The sequence below is a fragment of the Lissotriton helveticus genome, chromosome 3_1 (genome assembly GCF_964261635.1).
Source record: "Lissotriton helveticus chromosome 3_1, aLisHel1.1, whole genome shotgun sequence".
Lineage (NCBI taxonomy): Eukaryota > Metazoa > Chordata > Amphibia > Caudata > Salamandridae > Lissotriton > Lissotriton helveticus.
In genome coordinates, this window is record NC_136061.1 from 376,023,551 (window position 1) to 376,050,615 (window position 27,065).

Sequence of the window (27,065 nt, forward strand, 5' to 3'; positions counted from 1 at the left end):
CATATGTTTTGAGATAGCTTGTTAAATATCTATTGTGTGTCCTGACATTTTTTACAAATTTCATCACTTGTTTTAGAACCTCATCTAATTCAGATGCATTAAACCAATTAGATTCTGAAATCACACCATTGCAGTCATTTACCATATAAATATGTGCCTCCTCTCACTCCTGTTGGCTCACCTTCCCTTTCATCATTACCAGTTCTCTCATACTGGACAGGCAATCCGCCTCTAAAACGTCTTTTATCTTGTACCTACTTGATGGACATGTTATATACTTGAAGTTCAGGGGCCAGAGTACCTCCAGAAGAAACTGCTCTGAGGTCTGGCTCCCAACAGCTACTACTGGTCCCCCGCATCAGACTTCGTAGAGTCGGATGTATGGCATTCTCATACCTCGCACCCAAATACTGGAACAGTCTACCGCTATCCTTGCGAGAAACTCCCTCTTACCTGGTGTTCAGAAAACATCAAAAGGCACTTCTGTTTTAATCTGCCCCTATCTTTCTGTGCTACCTGCTTCCGGGGTATTTCCAGAGTAAAGCGCCGAGATGCCCCCAGGTGATTCGACCGCTATATAAGCAAGAGTAACATAACATAACAAGAGTAACCTTACCACACAAGCCAACGCTCTACCATGTCCATTGCCATCTAACAAGTAGACCAACGGCATGTGGTTAGTGTATACAACAAAACTTGTGCCCCATATATGAGTTTTAAACTTCTGTGCTGCTCACACACAAGCTAGAGCCTCTGTCTCTATTGTGATGTAATGTGACTCTGCATCCGTAAGGGTTTTTAAAGTAAACGCTGCAACACTCTCTTTGTCGTTACTTATTTGTCCCAAAACCACACATAAACAACACATGGGATCAACACAAATGACATGTTTGTTACCACACACAAACGGTTTCAAAGCCTGTGCTCAATTACTAGTTTATTTACTTCCTTGAAAGCATTATTCACAGAGATTGATCATTCAAATGCTGCCTCCTTATTCATTAGTGATCTTAAGGGTTGTACCATCAGCGAGTATCCAGGTGCATGGCAAGCATAATACTCGAATGAGCTTAAAGCATCGTTATCAGTTGGTGTAGGAGCTTTCTTTATTGATTCAAGATTACAAACCTTAGGACAAATGCCCTCCAACAAGATGGTGTGACCCAAGTAGTCTACTTCTGTGATAAACAGTTTGCATTTTTTAGGTCTATCTGTCATACTTTTATCTTTGAGAATGTTTAAAACTCTTTCAAGGACCAGTAAATGATTTTCAGGATCCTCAGTATAAATTAGAATATCATCCTGAAACGTCTGTATGTTAGATACATTGGTAAACAATATATCCATAATTTTCTGGAAAATGCTTGCAGAAGAAGCAAGTCCAAAGCGGGCAACCTCAAGTACTTGTATGCACCAAACCGCGTAACAAATGTTGTAAAATCTTGGTCTTTTTTAGAAAGTGCAATCTGATGGGATGCCAAATGTAAGTAAATTATGGAAAAATATCTTGCATTCCCTAAATTTGCAAGAATTTCCTGAAAGGGTGGTAAACTACCACATATTTTTGTTTAATGTGTGTAGATCAACACACAAGCACAAATCTCCCGATTGTTTACGCGTCAACACAATAGGTGACACCTGTTCAGAAGAATCATTAGATTCAGTTGTACTCTCTGCACACAGTTCATTCAATAACACCTTGAGATCATCCTTGAATAATTTTTTTTAACTGAGGGGCACTGGTCTGACCTTATGCACAGTGGGTATTGCACTAACCTTGAGCTTAATGTCAAGTACAGATCCTTTAACTTCACCCACTCTATTGTTGAATACTTCAGGAAATTTCCCAACTATACTTTGTGAACAAACCTCATTGTTACTGATGGCTAAAACAGGTAGCTCGCATAATACAATAGGTTCACCTGAACCAATTTTAAGATAGAGCCAGAACCTTGCTAAATCTAACTAACCAATTAAATTACAGCCTATAACTGCTACGTAAACTTAGGTTTCAATTGTTCTACGTAAGCCTTCAACAGTGCTTAGAAAGAAACCAAGCATTTCAATGCATTTCATGCTTTAGGATTAATATCAGTACATTGCAATTTTTGACTGTTAGGCCAAAGTTTTCAGAAATGTTGTAGCTGCCGGAATAACTTTAGACGCTCCAGAATCAGCCATCGCTTTCAATGTTGCACCCCAAAATGACCTTTCGTAGGGCCATAAAAACTCATCTTTTCCCTTCACTCTAGTCACCAGCCTTCATGTTCTGCTTCAGCGCTGGGACGCCTCTTTCCTGAGGCAGCTGTGCGCTATACAAAACATGCTAACATAACATAACATAATACATGCATCACACAGTGGACCCTTAATTTTCTTGCCAATGAAGTCCACAATTTTCACATCAGAATAAACTGTTAACACAACATTAGTCAATCTGTTCTGACATTCATTCAAATCTATAGTTCTAACTTCCGTTACACAATTGTTACTTAAAGCTAGGCACATTGAATTATTTCCAGCATGGTTTTTAGAACCACATCTGTAGCAACTGGTTAATTTCTTCCCCATAACAAATGTCTGTGTTTTTGCTTTGAATTAAAGAGACCCACTGCACATTCATCATTATTGAAACTAGTAGGTTACAAACCTTCACCCCCAACTAAAGCTTTGGTTGAAACAGTTGAAACAATTGATCTGTCAATGTGTTTTGCAACATCAATTGCTTCACTCAAGGTAAGATTAATATATGTGAGAAGATGTTCTTGGGTTTTCTTAGGAAAGCAGTTAAACACAAACTGATCTCTTATATACATGTGTATATAGTTTTTACATTCGCATGAAGAGGCTAGAATACCCGAAGCAGCTACATATTCTTCAACACTTTTCTTTCTTCTGAAGAAATTGTGTCTCTCCAAAAACACACTAGGTTCTTCCAAAAAATGTTTCCTCCTCCTTTCCTTCTGTATATTCATCCCGAACACCAGATTGTCCTAGAAGCACTTCAGCTTCTAGCAAATTGTCAGAAAACCGTCTATCCTGCATGACAAAGCTGATTAAAGAGTTATGCTGTTTTCGATTGAGCATCATACTTGGTGACATCAATGACTACTCAATAGTTTTTAAATGTACAAAGCCATTTTTTCCATTTATTATCTGGCTTACCCAGTTGTTGTAGAAAAGGAGGTGGTTGCTATACGTTTTGTATGCATGCCAATGAAGATTTGGTGTAAAGCTTCTGACTAAAACATTCAAAGAGCAAAATATGATCACTTCTGTAAATCCACTAAGTGTTTATTCCTTCTTTGGAAATATAACTTCCATTAGACTGTGTTGTTGTATTTTCACAATTAAATCCAGTAACCGATTTTCCAAAATTGTTCCCAAACTAAAATGGCCACCGCGTATTACATAATTTGTTTTGTTGCATTATGGGAGCAGCTGGTATGCTGGAAATGATCTGCGTGCAGCGCAGCACTGCATATTTAAGCTACGAACATCCATAAGCTTGTGCACGCTGAGAGAGGTTAGCATGAGCTTCTGATAAAACACAGTTGTGCTCGAGCGTGTCCCCTCCTCAAAAATTGTTTTAATCATGCTCCATAGGTGCTAACTTCATCTGGGGCTAGGTACAAACCTGTGTCGGCCTTGGCAGCTAGAGCACAACAAACAGCACCTGATCCTGATTAAGAGGGATGATCTTCCGTGTGTCCTTTGATGGGCACCTTGCCAATGCTCGTCGCCAAAATGTGGTGTGGATGTTAACCACACACTTTGAGAAGTCCAAACAGTTATTTATTTGCTGTAGGAGCCCACGCATTAAACACCCCTGAACCTCTAAAGCAGGCTTCTCCAATGAGCAGCTTGTGAGCTACTGGTTGCCCTCCAGCTACCTGTGAGTGGCTCTCCATTGTACGCAACCCAGACTACTAAATTGTAACTTTTTGCTTGGTTGAACTAACATATAAATGCCAAAATTGTGTATTCAAGACAGAAATGTGCTTCAATACAGAACCCAGAAGCTGATTTTTGGGGAAAAAAATCTGAATTTCCATAATATATTTGAAGTAATAGATCATGTGGAGAGACATATTACTAATATTATTATGTTCGAGGCATGTGGGCTGCTGAATTCATATCTATAGCATAGATCGCCACCTAGTGTTGGGTCCGGATGATTGCACATTGTTGTCCTGGAAGAGTCTTCGAAGTATCACAAGATAGGTGGCTCCTCCCCTGGACTACAGTGCGCATGGGCATCGACTCCATCCCCAGATTGTTTTTTTCTGCCATTGGGTTCGGATGCATATTTGATCACTCAAGTTCGGATTCGATAAAAACTTTCTTTTCGGCCCGAAGGCCTTTCCTATATCGTCGGTATTGTCTTGCGTTCGGTGCCCAGCTCTGTTCCGGCTCAGTTCCCGAGTCGGACATCCAGAGGAGTCGCGTGGCTCTTCGGTGCTCGAGGCCGAGTCAACGCAACAAGACTTATTCGACGACACATCATGGAACGGAGCCCTTTCAAGAGGTGCCCCGTGTTCAACTCCAAGTATCCCCACATCGACGTCCACCCGGTGTGCAACAAGTGCCTGTCGCCGGATCACGATGAAGCCAACTGTATGGCTTGTTCTCGTTTTCGCTCCAAGAAGACGATTCGACTTCGGCGCGTGGTGCGCCAGGAGGACCAGCAGACGGCACCTGACCCGGTGAACATTTTCGATACAGAGGGAGAAGAAGCAGACGAGCAGGAAGTTCGTGAGCCGATTTCCATTCCAGCGACAGAGATCGACTCCAACTACGACACAGATGTAGAAATGCTCGATACAGAAGACGTCGTCGACAAGGTAGGAGACGACTATGAGGCCTATGGGGCCACGGAAGATAGATCAGGCGAAGAGCTATGCCCCGTTCGGACATTAACTAAGGCTCAGGTCGAGGGATCGCCACATGGCCTTACCCAAGATCTTACACCTAGATCCACGGTCTCGCCTCCGGGCCCGGCTACGGACACTTATGCGGAGCCGCCATTAGTCAAATCGAAACTGAAAGAGAACGCTTCGGTCTCGAAAGACGCTTCTACGGAGCCTCCATTGGTCAAATCGAAACCAAAGGTACAAGCTTCGGTCTCGACAAAACCGAAAGTGATAGAGGCGCCGTCGAAACAGAAAGCGCCTGTCGCCTTGGTCGGCTCCACGTCTTCGGACCTATCGATGCAGACGAAGCCAAAGAAGGTTGTCGAACAGGTGAAGTCGCTCAAGGGCGTCGAGCCGAAGGCTGGGGCACCAAAAGCGCTTGTCAAGGCCGTCGACCTGAAGACGTCAACGCCTAAGGCCGTCGACACTGTCAAAGGACTCGGAGCTCCAAAAGCTGTCGATCCTGCACGTCGGACCGACAAGGCCAAGAGTACTGCTCCCCTCGAGTCCGCACATGGTAGTGGCTCAAGAGCACCTTTTCAGTCGACGAAACCGTCCGCATCCTTCACGAAGCAGGTGTCGGACTCGTTGCAGCGCATTAAGGACAAGGCTTCCGCGGTCGATCCGAAGGATACTTCCACCCCGAAGCCAGCCGCTAAACCGCAAAAGTCAACGGCACCGATTCAGTTCACGCTGCCGCCAAAAGTGGCACCGAAGGCGTTCGCGCCCAGGAAGGTCGTCGAGGCATCCATAACGGTATCCACGGGGCCGAAGCCTACCCCTGCAGTTGTAGGCACAAAACATCGAAAACCCCTACTGGAGGAGCGGTCGGAACAATTTATCAACGCCGACACCGGTAAACTTTCCATCTACAAGCGAAAGATCACTCCGGCACAGCCTATGGAGTCATACACGATTCCTTTGAAGAAGAAAAAGGATTCCACAGATTCCCCAGTTCTTGTTGAACTGCTTAATCCACGTGCTCAGGACACTGCTCCACTCTCGCCCACTTACTCGGATGTGGAGGCTGGGGAAGGTGCCTATAATGAATACAACTACCCTGCCGACACTGATCCTGAAGATCAGCATGACACATGGGCAGATGCTGCGGAACCAGGGGATCCACAAACTGCCCCGGACACTCAAGTGTATACTGTCAAAACCTCCCCTACTGAGGATTCTGCGGGATTTAATGCGCTTATTGAGAGGGCAGCCAAGAATCATGACGTCCAGCTTCATGCTGACCCTATTGAAGTAGACTTTCTGTTTGACACCTTTTCCACCTCTGATAAGACCGTTAAGACTCTGCCAATGCTGAAGGGTGTCTTGAAACATGCTGCAGGCATTTTTAAAGAACCCACACGTGCCAGGGTTATAAACCCCAGAATTGAAAAAAAATACAAGCCGGCACCTGGCGCCCCTACCTACATCAAGGGCCAGTTGCCGTTGGACTCGCTAGTTGTTTCTAATGCCCGGAAGAGGGCAAATTCACAAACTACTGGTGATGCTCCTCCCCCTGACAAGGAATCTAAGGTGCTGGAAGCATCAGGGAAGAGGGTGGCGGCTCAAGCGGCCAATATCTGGCGCATTTCTAACACGCAGGCACTCTTGGCCTGATATGACAGGGCACATTATGATACACAATCTGGGATTCTCACTAAATTACCCAAAGTCGCACCTTCAGCCCGCCCATGTGCGGCAATATCTAGGCGCAGCAATAAACACACTGGCAGCCACAGCACAGCCAAATTCTGTGAGGATCAACAGCATTCAATTGCTGATACAGAAATTCAGGCCGCAACACTCGCTCCCCGCACAAGTGTTCATGCAGTTGATAGGCATGATGGCCTCCTGCATCTTCATAGTCCCGCACGCGAGACTACATATGCGTCCGCTTCAAGAGTGCTTAGCACGTCAGTGGAATCAGGCTCACGGACAGTTAAAAGACCTAGTGTTGGTGACCGGTCGTGCATACAACTCTCTGCATTGGTGGAATCCACACAACCTTTGCAAGGGACGACCGTTCCAGGAGCCTGTGCCACAGATCATACTAACGACGGACGCATCTCTCCAGGGTTGGGGAGCTCATGTGCTCCACTACACAGTGCAGGGACTATGGACAACGCAGCAAAAGAGGATACACATCAACCACCTAGAGCTGATGGCAATCTTCATGGCAATGAAGGCATTCAAGGTACATCTGTGCAACAAGGTCGTGTTGATCCGGACGGAGAACATGACGGCCATGTACTACATTCGGAAGCAGGGAGGTACACACTCTCCAGAATTGTCTCATCTGGCTCAGAGCATGTGGAAGTGGGCCATACAGAGGAACATCTTCCTCTTGGCGGAACACCTCCCCGGCAAGGACAATCAGATGGCGGATCTGCTCAGCAGGTACAGCCACCAAATGCACGAGTGGGAGATACATCCATCAGTACTCCGCCCGTACTTCCAGCAGTGGGGTCATCCAGAGAATGACCTGTTCGCCACAAGGGAAAACGCAAAATGCCAAAGCTTTGCCGCCAGGTTCCCGCACCCACAGTCGCAGAGCAATGCGATATGGATGAACTGGTCAGGCAAATTTGCGTACGCTTTTCCCCCAGCACCTCTAATACCGCTGGTGGCACAAAAGCTAAAGCAGCACTCGATGACGCTCATCCTGGTTGCTCCAACGTGGCACGCCAACCATGGTACACCACGTTTCTAGAACTTTCTGTGGTACCGCATCAAAGGCTGCCCCTCACACCCAGACTTTTGACGCAGAGCCATGGCGACATTCAGCACCCAGATCCGCAACAGCTCAACCTGGCGATCTGGCTCCTGAGGTCTTAGAGTTAGGCTACCTCAACTTGCCTCCTGACTGCATGGATATCATACGGGAGGCAAGAAAGCCCACCACCAGAGCATGCTACGCAGCCAAATGGCAGCGGTTTGTCATTTATTGCGTAGACCACAACATTGACCCGCTTGACGCGTCCACGCACAACATCATTTGTTATCTGTTACATCTTTACAAATGCAATCTGGCATATGCTTCCATTCGAATTCATTTATCCGCCATAGCGGCTTATCTGCAAAACAGGCAGCATCTCTCCCTTTTCACAGTACCTGCCATTAAAGCTTTTCTTGAGGGGCTCAAACGAGTCATTCCTCCCAGGACCCCGCCTGCTCCTGAATGGAATCTTAATGTGGTCCTCACCCGACTGATGGGTCCACCTTTTGAGCCTCTATATTCTTGCGAAATTACATGGAAAGTGGCTTTCTTAATAGCCATTACGTCACTGCGACGTGTTAGTGAGCTCCAGGCGCTCACTGTACAGGAGCCATTCATTCAAATTCACTCCAACCGGGTGGTGCTGCGCACTAACCCTAAATTTCTTCCAAAGGTGGTTTCACAGTTCCATGTCAATCAAACTATTGAACTGCCTGTGTTCTTCCAAAATCCTGAGTCGGGGCAGAAAGAATGCTCCACACTCTTGACGTCAAAAGGGCTTTGATGTACTACATTGATAGGACCAAAGATTTTAGGAAGACAAAACAACTTTTTGTTGCCTTTTCCGCACAACACAAACGCAACCCCATTTCCAAAGCAGGTATAGCCAGGTGGATCGTTAAGTGTATTCAAATTTGCTATCACAAGGCTAAGCGCACTTTAACGATCCCCCCAAGGGCCCACTCCACCCGCAAGTTGGGGGCCTCCATGGCTTTCCTTGGAAATATCCCTTTAGAAGACATTTGTAGAGCAGCCACATGGTCTACCCTACACACATTTACAAAACACTACTGTGTAGATGTGCACTCCAAGCAGCAGGCAGCTGTAGGGCAGGCTGTTCTAAAAACACTTTTTCAAACGTCTGCAGCTGGCACAGGCGGCCGCCGCTAATGGAGGGACTGCTGTATATTCTATGCTATAGATATAAATTCAGCAGCCCACATGCCACGAACTGAATATGCTACTTACCAGTATGCATCTGTTCTTGGCATGTAGGGCTGCTGACATTCATATCGCCCACCCTCCTCCCCGGCGCCTGTAGCGGCTGCAGAATTTACACTTACTCTTATCATGGTCATTGCTCACTCTGTTACACTCCATCTTCGCCACAATAGCTAAAAACAATCTGGGGATGGAGTTGATGCACATGCGCACTGTAGTCCAGGGGAGGAGCCACCTATCTCGTGATACTTCGAAGACTCTTCCAGGACAACAATGTGCAATCATCCGGACCCAACACTAGGCGGCGATCTATGCTATAGATATGAATGTCAGCAGCCCTACATGCCAAGAACAGATGCATACTGGTAAGTAGCATATTCATTTTGTACCGGGGCACTGCAGCTGTTTCCGGCATGTATTAATGACATAGAAGCATTACAAATTGCCAAAGCCTTTTTGCCGTACTGCTACCCACCCAGCCTAATGCACTGAGGTGATCAACACTGGTAATCTTGCATATGGTTGCCACTTATGCTGACTTTACCGATGCGGTCACTATGACAACACTAATAATAATAGTAGTGGCTTGCAATGATTTTCATCCAACATAAGTATCTCTTATTACACAAACGTTTTAGAGAATCCTGCTCTAAATGTTCAACTGTCACCCACAATGGTGTCCACATAAACTCCAGAATGATCAAGTACATTTCAAAGTGGAACATTAACAAGTACATCATAGCTAAGCAAGTAATAATTAAACATTCATGTATCATGATATCACAAAGTGTTTGTGATCTGTGACGGAAGGCAGTGGTTACTTTTCGATAGTGTGTTACGGTCACGGCGCAGAATTAGTTTTGGACGTGTGTCAGGAAGGATCATGATACAGAACGAGTTTTAGAAGAATGTCAGTGTCACGGCACACAACTAGTTTTTAGTCAAATGAGAAGATTGGGGCAGTGTCAAACTGTATGCTAATTGCATTGATCAGAGTAAGAAAAGAAGTATGAGGAGTACGAAGGACAGTTAGCAGAACAATCTAGTTTATTGAAGTGAGAGGTATGCAACGTCGTGCGAAGTCGCATAAAGTGCAGCTCAAATTTGCAGACTTGGCCTTACTTATTGCGAAGCAATCCATTACTATGAGATGGAAATCGGCCTCCCCCCCCCAACAGTGCATGGTTGGCAAGAAGAGATGACAAAATGCAGTATGGCGGAGAGCGTAGCTATTCGTAGGGTTGAACTCAGGGGATTGCGGAAAACCCCGATTTCAATGTACTGGGACTTAATGCTGGAAACCTTTAAGGCTATTGACACTGTAGCGCTTTAATACATACCACGACACTAACCCAGCCCTACTACCCCAGCAGTACCTGATGATCTGTCGCACATAAGGTGCACGGCACGTCGTGGAAAACGGCACATATCCCAAATAGCACTCGACACGCCTCTTATTCTCGGCCTGCAATGGCCAGATTTGGGGTGAGCCGGAGGACGGAAGGGGTCCCTAGCGGGATAGAGAGGGATGATGAGATGACCGGGATAGTTCAGCGACTTAGTTGTAGCTTTTCTGACTAAACATGTAACATTGATTTCAAAGCACACTAGCGCACACAATTTCACACTGGTCATGGTTTTTATTTTGTCTGTAACGATAAACGTATAGTAGATTACTTGTGAGAGAACCTTAATTGTATGATGCGTTGTTTACGAAGAAAACCAATAAAATATGTTTTCAAAAAATGTATTAAGTGAGAGGTGTGAGACAAATGAACAGACTTGGGATTGATAAAAGTATTGTTTGCATTTGTTGTTTGCCACAGATGGGCTACTCATGTCCCAAAGTCGGCAGAGAATAGTATGCCTGAATTCCTTAAGGACTAGTGTCCAGGTTAGTGACTGTGAGGTAAAGTGTAGCGACTTGATGTATGCCCTCTTTTTTTCTTACCATTCTTCACCGTTTTAATTATGCCGCTCACCACCTTGCCTCAACTTGCTGTCCTGCATTGGGCTGAACCCTCCCATTAGGCTCCTTTACTGTACCTCTTTTATCATCCTTAGTAGCCTTCCTATTGTGCTCTTCTCTCCCTTTTTTAATTATTTTCCTTCCTCTCATTCACTCTAATTATGCAGTCTTCTCTCTTTTGCCTATTTTTCTTGACTACCCTCACCATTCTCATTCTGTCACTCCTCTTACCATCTAATCTCTGCTTTTCCACCACTTTCTCTTTCCAAAACCAATATTCATTCGCCTACAGACCTTTGCTGTCTTCCATTCTTCACGTTTTCCCCAAATCCCAATTTCCCGCCTTTATTATCCTTGCTATTTCTTATTTTCATTTCACATATTTTTAGTCTCCCTATATCTCACTGTGATGTTTGTCTTGCATACACAACTTCTTTGTCTCCACCCTTTCTTTGCACTTGCTGTCTCCTTACACAGACTGGCACTGACACCTGCTCTTTGTACCAGGTTTCATCTATGGATGTCTGTGGCTCTGTCACATTGAACACTTGCATCGTTCATTACCGCCACCAAGAGTTCTCACATTGGCTAAACATGTTGGCGCTGGAGCACCAAACCCCAACGATGCACTCTCAGACACCAGTGAGAAAAGCTAGGAGGTGAGTTTATTACTGATGAGCCTTGATAGCCCTGGAAATACACAAATCCTGAACCTGTTGGGACAGAGACAGTGGGAGTGTGGGGATACTGTGATATGGTCTTCTGCAATGGGCGTGAAATATCTGTGAGTGAAACATGTCGATAAGATAATTTGCTGTGGGTTATACTCTAATATGGAGGTTGCAATGGACTTACCCTCTGTGTATAAACAACATCTTCCCAGCATGTGTTTTCTCTTATGTGTAGACTTTTCATACTTTGTTATTGTTTTCTTTTAGTTTTCCCCAGATCATCGCTCCCATCATCCTCCGAACTACCATATCCAACATCAATGTGTCCGTGCAGCTGGGGGATACACCGCCTTTCGCCTTGGGATTCAACTCTCTGTCCTTGGGTAAAGCATCTCCTTTTCGCTCATCCAATACTCCTGCCAGTCCTGCTGTCTATTACTTTAATTTTCATCATAGTTGTTCTATTATCTCCTCTTTAGACTCACATGCATACACGATCTATAAATAGTTTTATCAAATCCAACACCATTCTGTTATCTTAGAGCTGCATTTGTCATTCTGCATCTCTCGTCATTCATTGTCATATAATCAGCTTGGGGTTATTTTATCTAAAACATCTGGTATGTCATCCATAGTTTACCCAGTCCTTTGAAATCTTTAACTTTAGTGGTAGAACACCCTTTCTACTGTATAGCGAATCACAGCTTATGAGTGTTTGGCTTCCAGGCAGGTTTTCGGGTAAAGTTTGATACCACCCTTAGCCAGCCAAAAATGCGTTGGTGTCATTAAAAATAACGAGTCTACACTCAAAAACTGCATCAAACATTTCAGGGACTCAGGAAATCACAGCTTTCAAGATTAGAAGAGATTGGTGGTCCTGCAATCATACATATTGAAGAGTACGGAAATTCGGTATCCCAAGTCCTGAAAGCCCTGCACTTTTCTGCATGGACCTCAGATCTAGGGACATCAAATAAGTGAGGACATTGCATATTTTCTTTAGAATACCTCTTTCCCACGAGACTTTTCTGATCTCTTTTCTGCAGCATGCAAAGATTCACAGTTTTCTTACAACTGCTCCCCATCTGGTCGCCTGGCAACATTGCTCCCTCTGGTGCCTTGACTGCTTGCTTTCTGTGCCAGATCATGTCCCTGCACACATTATACATTTGATGCAGTGCTCGAGAAGACCTTTCCTTTGCAGTAATCGTGTTTCTTTAGACTCCCTTGTTCTATTCTTCAGGGACATCATTCCATTAGCTGTAAGGGACCAGCCCATAGACTATAGCTTAAAAAATGCTCAGTACATTTGCAACCTGCCCACGCTTTACACTACCTTGTTCTTAAACCTCACATCTTTCCTTCCACAGCCCCTTTTCCAATCTTAAAGTTTGTGCCTTGATAAAAAAATTCAGTATACGAAAAAATCTTTGGTATACAAAAAAAACTTCGCTAACAGAAGATAAGTTACCAGGACACCTTTTCAGGGGTAGATGTTGGTCAAATGGATTCTATTACAATAAGGCCTACACCCTGATTCTGTACAATCTCGGTAGGTCCTCTGTTCCCAGCATGTTTTCTTTCGTGAACTTGAAAAGCATTGTACCATCTTCTGGAAATCTTGACCCTTGTAACTTCCATTAAACTCTGTTGCCCCTCCACCCCTTCCTGATATCTTGCAATTAAAAATTGATTTCCATTGTTGCATCTCCTAATAAATCTGGTGTACCGCAAAATCATTATTTTCTTCCACAAACTGTGAGCCTCCTTCTCCAGAGGTCAAAGATTGTATTTGCATAGAATCTGAAAGTGTATGTTGGGAGTCATTTTGAAAGCTTACATTGCTGTTTGTCTTCCATTTCATTTGCTGGTAAAGCTGGGCCTTATGGAAGCTACAATTGCATTGCATACGTTATCTTGAACAAGTAGAAATAATTACCTTTCCATTCATTTTTCGTTGAAACAATTTCTTTTTAAATTGCATTATTGTAAGTAAGCATGACTGAGCACTTGATGTTTTCTTTTGGGTAAGCATTTTTAGTTATAATGTTTGTTCTTTATTCGTTTTGATGTATATTATTTATATTCTAATGTACAGCATTCTCACAGCCTACTGGCAAGGTTTGTGTTCTATAAAATCCGATAACAAAAATAAATAAATAATTATGCACTGTACACAATAACACGTCTTGCCTAAATTGTGTGTGTGTTTTTGGTTGTATGTTGTAACTCCTAAGCAATGTTAAGCAATTTAACAAAGCATTGAGTGCTAATCAAGAAAAGGATCAAGGCATTTCTGGATTACAAACCTTCCACTACTTTTCTTTAGTTGTTTTTTCTCTGATATTGATAACCATCATATAAAATTGTTTCCTAAAAATTCATTTCAAAACTTTTGGCTAGTAGCTGGCTCATTTTGATTTGCTGTGTGTGTAGGAGATGTGATATCCCAGCTCGAATGTGTTGTAGCAGAGCTAAGTAATAACTTTAGCATAGGTGCATGAGATTCAATGAGGGTGATAAGTCTACTGACATGATCTACAAATCAATAACGTTCTTCTTCAAATTATATTCTTGGGCATTTTCTTTTTCTTTTTTCTTCCAGACTATCAGCACTTGCGCACACAGAGCCTGCATCAGCGAGCCATTCTGGCTCTTGATCAACTATGCTGGCGAGTTGGGAAAGACTCTCACATCCAGCAGGCGCCCCATCCTCCTGGCACACATCTTTGGGGTGAGGCCCTTATTCTCAACACCTTCAATCTCCAGGTAGGTGGGTATGTATGTACCACTGGTTCACTGTAGAATTTTGCAGTAGACTGATTTAAGGATGTGTTGGTTTTGGATTTCTGAAGTGTTCTTCCTCTTGTGTTTGTTGAGAAAGCTATAGAATGAGGCGTTTCAGCTGTGGTGTAATTGGCTTATTCGAAATTCCTGAAACCTGTCAGAACTTGTAGAGTGTGAAATGTCGATTAAATGTAAAATTTGACCTACCTAAAATAAATATTGTCCGTTTTTTTTGTGTTCTAATATGACACTTTGGTGGCTTTAAGGAAATCCAAATAGCTTACATTACCGTTTCCTTTATTACTCACATCAGATGTGTTGGCCACTCAAATATTTACCTTCCTAGTAATAACCATATCCCCGGTCTTCCTGTTTGTTTCTAGGGCAGCTACAACCAACCACTGGATACCTGCAGCACGCAGGCTGACACTCTGTTTATGGACTGCACTATTCAAGGGCTGCAGCTGGAGTCTTCAGATGCTGCCACTGAGTGTCTCTCCCGAATCCTATCCATAGTATATCGGCATCCTAGGGAGAGTGGACAGAAGGTTCAGATTCCCTTATCTGATCCAATGCATCCACCCGGGGAGCGGAGTCCTAGCCAGGCACTGTTGTGGAAGGTGGACCTGCGAGTGGAAGATGTGAACCTCTTTACATTATCCAGTATCGTAGGTACGTAGGACAGTGTGATGATGGTTTGAAAGCAGTGACACCCAGCAGAAAGCAGGAGATATATTTCTCTAGTATTGCATATTTCATATATTTACATGCCTGAATCATTCTCTGTTATTTAGGTGGGATTCTCAGTACCAGGCAGCACCTGCCTGAAAACCACAGAACACTACCAGTTTAGTAAAATACTCACCTCGATGGAAATGACCCAAACTTCAACCTGTGAGGTAGGAGTATCCCTAGCCTAGTCCCTCCTAAAGCGCAACTCACCTCAGATTTCTTGTGCACACGTGAAATATGTAAGAATATACCAATATTTTAATCTGGGCGAGCCTCTTTTTATGAAGGAGATAGGGATGCTTGTGAATCTAAGAAAGGTACCAATACTGGAATACTACAGGTTTGAGGCATGCTGTAGATACACAAGCTTTGCTTACTCCTGTCATCTAGTGTTGGGTCCAGATATTTGTAGGTTGTTTTTCTTCGAAGAAGTCTTTCCAGTTCCGAGGTAAGGTGACACCTCCTTTCGGTGATAGTGCGCTTGGGCATCGACTCCATTGTTAGATCGTTTTTTTCCGCCATCAGGTTCGGACGTGTATTGCTGCGCTTTGGTTCAAAAAACGTTCTTCAGGTTCCCCTCGGTGTGCAATCCACTCTACCCTCAAATGTATTGATTCCGTACTCGTTTCCCTGTTCTCCGTGTATCGAATCGATCGTCAAACTTCATTTTTGATCGAAAACCTCATGAGTGGCCGCCGGGCCTAGCCGCGTCGGTCCAGCTTTCTGCTGATGGAATGGACTCCATTCCAATTCTGTCCTCAGTGCCACTCAAAATATCCTTCAAGTTTTTAACTTGTGCCTCTCTCCAGAGCACAAGGAGGAAAACTGCGACGCTTGTAAGTCTTTCGGTCCAAGAACACTCTACGCGATCTTCGGGCTCGATGACAGGAGATGCAGCGCCAAAGCATTCAACACACTCCGGATATCTTCAGGGAAGAATCCGACCAAGATGAGATCGAAGCGTCAGCCAAAGAAGTAGAGGCCCTCTCTGTTCCAGAGTCCGATTGATAGCTCAAGATCAATCTGGTGTCCGAAGATGAGCCTCCGGGACAGCGTGCAGTGAGTACCGAAGAGCCCTTGCCCCCTAAATCCTCTTCCAAAACTCATAAGTCTATGGCACCACCTCAGCCTTCTGGCAAAGGTCGGCACAGAGACATAGTTTCTGACTCCCACCTCTCGGCTCGGCACCTGAACAAACCGTTAAGCCTTTGGACCTGAAATGATCAGGCTCCAAGGACAAATCTGGTTCGGAGCCAAAACCCTCCTCTTCAGAACACAACCATGCTTCGGAGCCGAAACTCTGCGCTTCAAAACACAAACACGCATCCGAGCCGAAACATTCCACTGCCAAAGACATGTCGATTTTGACGCTGAACTCTAAAGATAGTGTTCTTGAGCCTCCAGAACCAATTTTTGACTTTCTTTCGGCCAAATTGGATCCCAAACCGAATTCTTTTTATAGTAATCCTGATACTGGACATATTTTGGCTAAAACTCCAGCAAAAGACAAGCTTCCTGCAGAGGACACTGCTGATAAGAATCTCTTGGAGAGAAAGGAGGACATTGCTACCAACCCTGTTTATCCTCTCCCACAACCCTCTCCACCTCCACCATCTTCTCCAGAGTTAATAATTGAAGATCCCTTACACATAACACCTCAGGGAACTCCGCATACAGATCCAGATGTGGATCATGGTGATGATGATACTCAGACCCTCCAGTAGACAATGAGCCAGACCTTTATCCTGCAACACCATCACCACCAGATGATAATATGGCTTATCAACAGCTCATTGCCAGAGCAGCAGAGTATCATGGGGTGCCCTTACATAAAGAAATATTAGAAGAGAACTTTTTATTTGAAACACTTGAGTCCACACACAGGTCAAGTCAAACACTCCCTATGCTCAAAGGCATGATGAGGGATGCAGATGATATCTTTAAAGACCCTGTCCAAGCACGTATTTTAACACCAAGAGTAGATACAAAAATAGAAACCCTCACCGCCAGATCCTGCGTTTATTAAGGGACAATTACCTCTTGACTCCAAAGTAGTGTCCTATGCTCGCAAAAGAGCTAATGCGCAAACCTCTGGGGATGCAACTCCCGCAGATAAAGAATCCAAACTTATAGATGCCTCTGGAAAACGAGTGGCTGTTCAAGCCCCTAACCACTGGCGAATCACAAACATACAGGGCCTACTAGCTAGGTGCGACAGGGCACACTGGGATGAGATGGAGCAATTGCTCCAATATCTCCCAGACGAACACAAAACTAAGGCACAGCAATTAGTTGAAGAAGGGAAACTCATCTCTAACTCCTCAGTCAGATATGCTTTGGATGCATCTGACACAGCAGCTAGGGAGATCAATACCAGCATTCTCACTAGAAGGCATTCATGGCTTAGGATCTCTGGGTTTAAGCCTGAAGTTCAACAGTCCATTTTGAACACCACCTTTGACAAGGAACACCTCTTCGGTCCTGCAGTCGACCAAACCTTTGAAAAAATAAAAAAGGACACCGAAGTGGCAAAATCCATGGGAGCGCTCCAGTCCCCATCCAATAGAGGCACCTTTCCTTGCTCATTTTACAGACCAGGGTCCAAAACCCTGCTCTGTTTCATAGCGAGTGGAGCTGCGGTCTGTTCCTTTCCGCCTATACCACTTCTGCCCCGAGTGCTGAAGAAGATCAGGCGCGACCGGACCCAAGTCATCCTTGTGACTCAGTTTGGGGCACAAAGATACTGGTATCCCGAGCTACTCAGCATGGCGACCGATTCCCTGATCCAATTGCCTCTACTGGAGGATCTTCTGTCGCAGCTGCAGGGGACGGTTCTCCTCCCGAACCTGTCCAGCCTCCACCTCCATGCATGGAGATTGAGTGACAACAGTTGACACCTTTCAATCTTCCTCCCGAAGTCTGTGATGTCATTCTGGCAGCCAGGCGTCCCTCCACTAAAACGGTGTACGCCTGCAGGTGGAACACGTTTGTGGCATGGTGCACTGTGAAGGCTGTGGATCTCCTTTCTGCAACCTCTTTCCGAGGTTCTTTTGTTCCTTCTTTCTTTAGCCCAGCAGGGCTCTGCTCTGGGCACTATCAAAGGTTATCTTTCGGCCATTTCTGCCTTTCTGCCGCTTCCCCTCCGGCTTCCTCTTTTTAAGTCCCCTGTTGTGAACCGTTTTCTAAAAGGCATTCCCTCCGGTTCCGTTTATCATGCCTCAGTGGGACTTAAACCTTGTCTTGACGTTTCTGATGTGCGCTCCCTTCGCTTCGAGACCCTTCATAACTGTCCTGTTCGAGGCATGTGGGCTGCTAAATTCATATCTAGTGCATAGATCGCCGCCTAGTGTTGGGTCCGGATGATTGCACATTGTTGTCCTGGAAGAGTCTTCGAAGTATCACGAGATAGGTGGCTCCTCCCCTGGACTACAGTGCGCATGGGCATCGACTCCATTACCAGATTGTTTTTTTCCGCCATTGGGTTCGGATGTGGTTTCGACGTCTCCGTGTCGGAACCGAGTATATTTGTTCTTAAGGCCAAAAGGCCTTCGTTACCTGCGTCGGTATTGTTTGCGTACGGTCTCGAGCATCGTCCGGCTCTCTGAGTCGGACCTCTGCGGAGTCGAGGAACTCTTCGGACATCGAGGCCCTCTCGTCGCAGCAAGACCCCGACGTACTGAACATGGAGCGGAGCCCGTTCAAGTTCTGCCCCGTCTGTGGATCTAAATATCCACATATCGACGTGCATCCGGTCTGTAATAAATGCCTCTCGCCGGACCACAACGAGGAAAACTGCATGGCCTGCTCTAAGTTCAGGTCAAAGAAGACGCTCAAGCATCGGCGCGCGGCGCGCCTCGAGGCCCAGCGAGCGACTCCGGCACCCGACAACATATTCGACGACCCCGCAGAAGACGGCGGAAGCCATCATCTTCAGATTTCACCACCGTCGACGGAGGTCCAGGCCGATCCCGAAGAACACGTTGGAGGACAGGCCCAAGACCTTGAATACGTCGAGGAGGTAGGGGACGACGAAGAAGTTTATGGGGCGCGGAAGATAGCTCAGAGGAAGAGCTATGCCCCGAAATCTACATGACTCAGGCTCAGGTCACGGGATCGCCACTCGGCCTTACCCACGACCCTGCACCGCTATCCCCGGCCCCGCCTTCTGGCCCGGCCACGGACACTCAAGCGGAGCCGCCATTGTCCGTACCGAAACCGAAACCTTCGGATTCGACGGCACCAAAGATGGCCGACGTCCAACCGAAAACGAAACCTTCGGATTCGACCACACCTAAAATGGCCGACGTCCAACAAAAACTATCGAAGCCTGCTCCTTCATCGACTCCGTCAACCTCCGGTCCACAGAAGTCGAAGAAGGCTGTCGAGTCGACAGCGCCGCAAAAGGTGCCCAAGGAACCTTCCTCTAAGAAGGCCGTCCATCAAGTGTCGAGCACGGTTGCTCCGGCGCGGACTTCCAAGACTGTTGACGCGCCTTCGGACTCCACTGCGGCGCCTCCAAGTAAACGCACGGTCGAGTCAAAGTCGACTAAATGCCACGACCCGAAGACCGGAGGCACTGCGCATCGGCACAAAGATGCCGGATCTGCAGCACCGGCGTCGGTGCCAAAGGCTACATCGGAGACGCGACCCGTTGGAGACGAAGATTCGTCCACGGAATACTCGTCGACACCGGGGGACTCCGACACTACCGAACATCGGTCGTCGGTTACAAAACCCTCTACTTCCTTCACAAAGCAGGTCACCGACTCCCTCAAACGTATTCGGGAGAAGACTTTGTCGTCAACGGCTCCCATGCCGTCGGCTCCAACATCGGTGGACACACCTCCAAAGGCCTCGACCAAGCTTCTCTACACTTTGCCACCTAAGGTGGCACCGAAGGCGTTTGCACCCAAATCGGTGCCGAAAATCGCTGCCACGTCGGAACCTTCAACGCAAAAAAGCCGCTTGGATCGACATCAAGCCTCAGAAGACCAATCTGAGCATTACATCGATGCCCAAACGGGGAAGTTGACCCTCTACAAGAGGAAAATCACTTCCCAACCGCTGGAATCCTATGTCATTCCACTAAAGAAGAAAAGGACGGCGCAGGACATTCCTGCCCTTGTTGAACCTATTCTCCCAACACCAAGACGGAGCCCATCACCTTCCCCCAACCAATCAGGAGGAGAGGATGAGGACCCAGATGACCAGTACAATTTCCCAGTTGACAATGACCCTGATGTTCAACAGGACTCATATGACGACACTGGGGACCAAGGTGGACATCAGGTGGTACAAGATGCACAGGGTTTTGGGGCACGTACATCACCAACAGAGGATTCTGCAGCATTTAATGCTTTGATAGAGCGGGCAGCTGCTAATCATGATGTGGACATGCATGCTGACCCGGTGGAGGAAGTTTTTTGTTTGACACTTTCTCTGTTTCGGAAAGAACAGTTAAAATACTTCCTATGCTCAAAGGTGTCCTTAAACATGCCCCAGAGATCTTTAAAGAACCTATCGAGAAGAAATACAGGCCAGCACCTGGGGACCCTGCATATATTCGAGGACAGTTGCCGTTGGATTCGTTGGTGGTCGCCAATGCCCGCAAAAGGGCGAACTCCCAAACAACGGGTGAAGCTCCTCCCCCAGACAAGGAGTCGAAAGTGCTTGAGGCATCCGGCAAAAGGGTGGCGGCGCAGGCTGCCAACATCTGGCGTATAGCAAACACACAGGCACTATTGGCACGATACGATAGGGCGCATTACGACACCCTAGAACAGCTCCTTCAACACCTACCTGATGAATTTAAGGAAGCGGCCGAGATGCTCATACAAGAGGGAAAGCTCATCTCAAACGCTGCAATAAAGTGCGCACTTGGGGGCCGATTAGGATGGCGGACGGACTTGCGTCCGTCCGCCACCCCTGAGTAGGAGGGACCGTCCGCATGGGCAGCGGCGGTCCCTCCATGGCAATTAGGATGTGACCGCCACCCTGGCGGTCACATCCTGTATGTTTTACATTGCGGCGGGTGCTGCTTGAAGCAGCACCCGCTGCAATGTAAAAAACGAAAGCTGTGCATTTGCATGCACAAAGCGGCAGGCACCGCACGGTGCCTGCCGCTTCGTGCACGCAAAGGCAGGGGGGTACCATAGGTACCCCCCATGTGCACCCCCCACGCAACCTTCACCCAGGGGGCCCGCAACGGGCCCCCAAAGTGATTGTCCGTATGCTTTTCCACGGCGGAAAAGCCGCCGCGGAAAAGCATTACTTTCCCTACATCCTAATATGGCTGGCGGTGTCTGATAGACACCGCCTGCCATGTTAGTGCTTTTCCGCCGTGGTCGCCTTCCGACCGCGGCGGAAAAGCGGCGGACAGATTGTGAGACCCACCAGCCATCCTGATTTGGCGGTGGGTCTTGCAGGCCTCCTCGGCGGATTTCCCGCATACTCCGGGCCGGCGGTGGCTTCCGCCGGCCCGGAGTATGCGGAAAATCCGCCATCATAATGACCCCCTTGATGTGGCTGATACAGCGGCTAGGGGAATTAACACTAGCGTCATGTTAAGGCGACAAGCATGGCTTCGCATATCTGGTTTTAAACCCGACATTCAAACCACAATCCTCAACCAGCCCGTCAAAGCTGACAGACTGTTTGGTCCTGATGTTGACACCACCCTTGAAAAGATTAAAAAGGACAATGAGACTGCTAAGTCCATGGGGGCGCTTCAGTCTCAACAATTCAGGGGAAGCACTTTTCGTCGCTCAGGAGCACGTGGTGTTACCAGAGGACACTTGGGTCAACAGACACAATTCACGAAAGGTGGTGCACAATCCTCGTACCCCAAGCAGGGTAGAGGGGGTTACAGAGGTAACAGTGCCAAGGGCAGAGGCAGAGGAAACAACAACTCCCGTTCCTCTGCCGCCAACAAACAGTGACTCTCTGTCACTGCCCCCCTGTGGTAAATAAATAATTAAATACCTGTTCTATTTTTGACTAGATATACAATAACAGATAGCTCAATAAATAAGAGTCAAGATTCGAGGTAGCTGGAGTTTGCAGGTTTTAATCAGGCATAAAGGACAGGAACAGGACAACCTGCATGGGAATGGGATGGCAGCTGCCGGGGGGCAGGATCTGGGAGCATAAGGGTAACTTTTAATAACAGTGCACAATATTTATAGTTAAACAATTGCATTACATTCAGTATAGTAGGCGTAGCAGTGGGTGGAGTTCATAGCAGTCGCGAAAGATAAGGCATAAAGTGGGTGGAACAAGAGGCGTATACATAGACATGTGATGTAGACGTAACAGAATATGTCATAAACGGGGCGGAAACATGGAGGGGGCTACCTAAGGAGCCGGGTCCTCTAACCTAGTGGTGCACGCAAACTGACAATGACGTGTTACTAGGGAGAAGCTGGGGGCTATGACTTCTGCGCTAGAAGGAGAGACTAAAGTCTGGAGAGTCGGAGCGACATGTACCTAAACACTATCTAGTATCTGATGTTTAAAGAACATGTTGATAGAATCCAAAAGTTATCAGGGTAAAGGCTAACAGACTCTAAGACTGGTGCATGCATCATTCTATATGTAGTGCGTGTTGAGGAATATTAAATGACCATTAATACAGTATTTCTCTTACATGAAGACGTAAAGGCTAGACGATGACTGAAACTATTGATGCGATTCAGTAGCTTTAGGAATGCAGAGAAGGAGGGCTGGACTGATAACTAGAATCATAACATACTCTTGGCAGACTGGCAGGCAGAGCCAGGCCGAGCCGGGCACTGTGAGGCAGGAAGTAAGTGAAGGGTCAGGGATACAGGTGGGGGCTGTATCGCTCCTCGGAGAGGGTTCAGGAGACAGGAGCTGAATCTGAGTCCGGGCCCTTTTGAGGCCTAGAAACGGGGACTTTACAATGAAATAACGTGCACACTGTGAAACGTGGCAACATAACTTTACATAGGCCTAATACTCGTAGCTTTAACGAGAACTGAAAACTGGCATACTAGAGATGGACACAACTGTAATTGCGTCTTTAATCGATCATGGGGAATACATATGCATATTAATCATGCACATACAACATAACATGGGGAACACGTAGGGACACAGAACATGGCAAAATTTACTTTTCCACATTCCCTCCTTGTCACTACGTTTCCATCAGGAAACATCAATATTCATGATACCATCTATCATTTCATACAGTATCATTTGCTCGTCTCGAATTGTCTTGGAACGGGATCTAGGACGGGACTTGGGACTAGGAATACAGGATGTAGCACAAATGCCGCAAATCGCAGGGCCACATTGTATACAGAGGCAGCAACTGAATATGATCGCTACTGCAATACCTAGAAAGGACAATACTTTCCATCCCCAGGCAGAAATTATACTCCAAAACCAACCGGACCATGTCCAGGTGCCTGGATTCTGGTGTAACTGATGGGCAATTTTATGTAGTCTGGTTATAGCTGAATAAACAGACAGCGCGTTATTAGGAATGAAAATGCAGCAACTAGATCCGATGACTCTACATGCTCCTCCTCTATCGGCCAGTATGACGTCAAGAACGAGACGATTTTGGAGCACGACAAATCTCATAGCAGATTGCTCTTCGGTTAAGTTACCTAGAGCAGAAGTAGTCTCATTCACTACTGCTTCAAGGGTTCTGGTTAACCTACGGATTAACTTACTATTCTGGATAGGTCCTATAAAGAAGAAGAAACCTCTATTGAAATCTGTATACTGTTCTAGAGCAGTTTCAGTTTGATCGACAATTGGGGACTCGATCTCCCTTCTATGTCTAATGTGTACTAGATGTGTGTTTCTGTGATAATCGGATGGGGCTAGGAAAACTGGTGGCAGTAGGAAGGCAATGTAACATGTTCCATCCCAATCGAGGGGCAGACGAACATATGCGGTCTGACCACAAACAAAATAAGAATGACGTGAGGCTTTGAAAATAGATTTCCCACTGTCACTATACTTGACAATAGTAGCACAATCACTATGTCCTACATGTGCGGAACCATTTTTTCGGACACATAATTCACCTTTGACTGGTAGTACTGAAATAGCAGGTAAATCTGGAGTAGTATCAGACTGAACATTCAGGACCATAAAATTCGAAGAATAATTACCTAAATTATAAACTTCATTTTCTAGGTCTAACCCGGTTCTATGGGTGAGACCTTGCTTGTCTGGAAAACATGTACTATTCAGAAGGGACATATCAGTTGAGGATGACGTTAACGTGGACCACGCTCCACACGAACCATTATGTGAAAACGGATAAGGAAAGAGTGGCAGAACTCCCTTCGGTGTCTGGAAAGGGGGGAGTCGACCACACACCCAACAATTAGTGGCATTGCTGGTCTGGTGTGAATAGTGTAACATACGGATAAATGTGTTATTGCGCATAGCAAGACGAAAGGATAGCTCGTGAGGAGGCAGATCACTAAATGTGTGTTCTACTGTAGCATTAGAAAACTTATTTACATGAGAAATTGAAAAACATAAATGCAATGCATAACTTGTGCAGGTAACCATCAAACTCAAAAATAGAAGAAAACATAAAATAACAATACATCTGATGGAGTTTTGACTAACTCTCTCACTATGGGGGTCTATCTCATACATGTCAGAAACCTGTCTAACCGTTTCACCCGAGGGGGACTTAGACAATTAAACTGGCTGACTTATTTTACTAGACCGGAGCTTCTGTTTATACTCCTGCTGCGGAGTTTTCTCTAACAGGGAGGGCTTTGAATCAAAGTCAATAGAGGGACAGTCCTTGAGAATAGGGCTGTTTTTAGACTCGGAAGTGTCTGCAGAAATGTTATTTAAAGTCTTGTTTCTTAGTCCATGAAATTTCTTGACGTGAGACAGGTGCACCCAGCCTTTTCTGCCTTCCAACTTCACGGCCGTGCGGGTGGTCAGAAGGACAAGTTGAGGCAGTTTCCAGCGGGGCTCCAGCGGACTTGAACGATCAAAATTCCTCACAAGGGAGGAGGAGCTTGGCGGGCATCCGAGATGGCCGCTTGAGCACAGCGCTCTCCGGACCCTCGCCGCTCCCGACATTTTATCCTGGCTGAATCCTGATTTCTTGCAAGAATTCGTGTAGGGGACGTTTGGCTGATTACCCTAGCACTTTTCAGAAATCGATTTGGATCTCGTATTCCTGAGATATGGTGCTCTGAACTTTTGGGCTCCGCCCTTGAGGTGCGCCCGGGACGGGGTGCGGTACTGTAGCCGTCCTGCAATTGAACAACAACGGCAGGAGATCTGGCCTTGTGGGTCCCCCCTTCCTAAGTTTCGGTTTCGATTCCGTTCCGACTTGGGCCACGGCTGTGGATGTCGTGTTGCGACTGAGACTTGGAGGCAGATCGGCTGTTGGGCTTTCATGTGACTTATTTGCTGGTTTGGCGACCTCTACCCGAGTTGTGCCCCCTTTTTCTGTACTTTTGATCCTGTACTTTGGGTGTCGGGCCCGTCGGACCTGGTGGCTTGTCCTGTGACGCATCTTCAAAATGGCGGGCAGAGGGGACAGAGAGACGCGCAAGACGAAAACACCTCTGCGCGGAGCTCCAGTTCAATCAAATGTCATGGACCGTTATACCCATTCTAAGGGGTCCCCCGGAGCTGCCCTGCCTGGTTCTAGTATTGCGTCTGAACGAATTTTGGAAGAGTCGGCGGAGCCCTCCTTACAGGATATCATGGGCGCCATCTCGGGTGTGAGAGAATCCATCGGCCTACAGTACGAGGCCTTGGCCCACAAACTTGACACCGTGGCTATCGAGGTGAATCTGATTCGTGCTGACCTCGGCAAGACGAATGAGAGGGTACAATCACTGGATATTAAATCCTCTAGCCTTACGAATGACGTCTCGGAGCTCCAAACAGAGATTGGAAATCTCCGTCGGGGGAACGACTTCATGACCCGTCGCCTGGAGGACTTTGAAAATAGGGCGCGTCGCTGCAATGTTCGCCTGGTTGGTGTACCGGAAAACCCTGAACCCCACTCGGTGGATCTCCTGGTTGAGGATCTGGTCTTGAACCATTTGGCCCCTTCTGGTCTTACAAAATTTTTCACGGTGGAACGTGCACATCGTGTTCCAGGGGGCAAAGTCAAGCCGGGAGCCCCGCCGAGACCCATTGTAGCGAAGCTTTTTCATTATAGAGACCGGGACGCTATCCTGCAGGCCTCGCGGGCGAAGGGCCCGGTGGCCTTTGAGAATGCTACGGTGAACTTTTACCCGGACTTTTCCCAACAGGTTCAGAGACAACGTATGGAGTTTCGTGGTGCCAAGAAACGTCTCCGGGATCGGGGCCTACGTTACGCCATGCTCTTTCCCACTAGACTCCGGGTTGAATACAATGAACGTACCCTTTTCTTTGATCGGCCAGATGCTGTTAATGACTGGCTGGACTCATTGCCTGACTGTCCTCCTGAGACAGACTCCGCCGCTCACCCTGGCGGTGCCGAAGGTGGTGTGGAGATCTAACTGTTCGGCTCTTATGTCTTATTTTGAATACATTCTCAGGAGTGTTGGCCGGCGTCCCTCTACATTGTGATCATTCTGTCTTTTCGTTTGTTATTTTTGTTCTTGCTGAGGTCGGGGGGTGGATGGAACGGAGACCTTTCCTCCTCCGGGGTCTTTGTGTAGAATAGGGGTTCTTGGGCGACAGGCACACTGCAGGTTGGGGTGGCTCTTTAGCTTTTTGCAGGGGTGCAGGGTGGGGGGTGTTTCTCTTCAGTTTGGGGGAGGGGGGTTGGGAAGTTTTTTCTTTTCTGTGTGTTGTTTTCAAGGCGAGTTGCTCCTGTGTTTGCTGCTGTTCCTGATGTCTAGCTCATGGACGAGGGGTTTTGGCTCGGGTGGTTGGGATGGGGGGTAGAGGGTTGAAATTTCTTTCCTGGAACGTTAATGGCCTGGGAGATCGTATTAAGCGCAGTGTGGTCTTAAAATGTATACGACGTTTGTCACCGGACATTGTTTTCATGCAAGAAACCCATTTGATTGGTAATGTTTGTTATGCGATGAATAGAT

General features: G+C 46.6%; 1 protein-coding gene across 1 annotated transcript in view; it reads left to right on the plus strand.

Moving 5' to 3' along the window:
- BLTP2 (bridge-like lipid transfer protein family member 2) overlaps positions 1 to 27,065 on the plus strand; it is a 748,021-nt gene that overhangs the window by 240,567 nt on the left and 480,389 nt on the right. Inside the window, exons 10-14 of the mRNA XM_078680109.1 lie at positions 10,677 to 10,744; positions 11,327 to 11,478; positions 11,758 to 11,873; positions 14,096 to 14,259; positions 14,661 to 14,949. Of these exons, the coding sequence (XP_078536235.1) occupies positions 10,677 to 10,744; positions 11,327 to 11,478; positions 11,758 to 11,873; positions 14,096 to 14,259; positions 14,661 to 14,949 (789 nt within the window). The remainder of the gene's footprint in view (positions 1 to 10,676; positions 10,745 to 11,326; positions 11,479 to 11,757; positions 11,874 to 14,095; positions 14,260 to 14,660; positions 14,950 to 27,065) is intronic.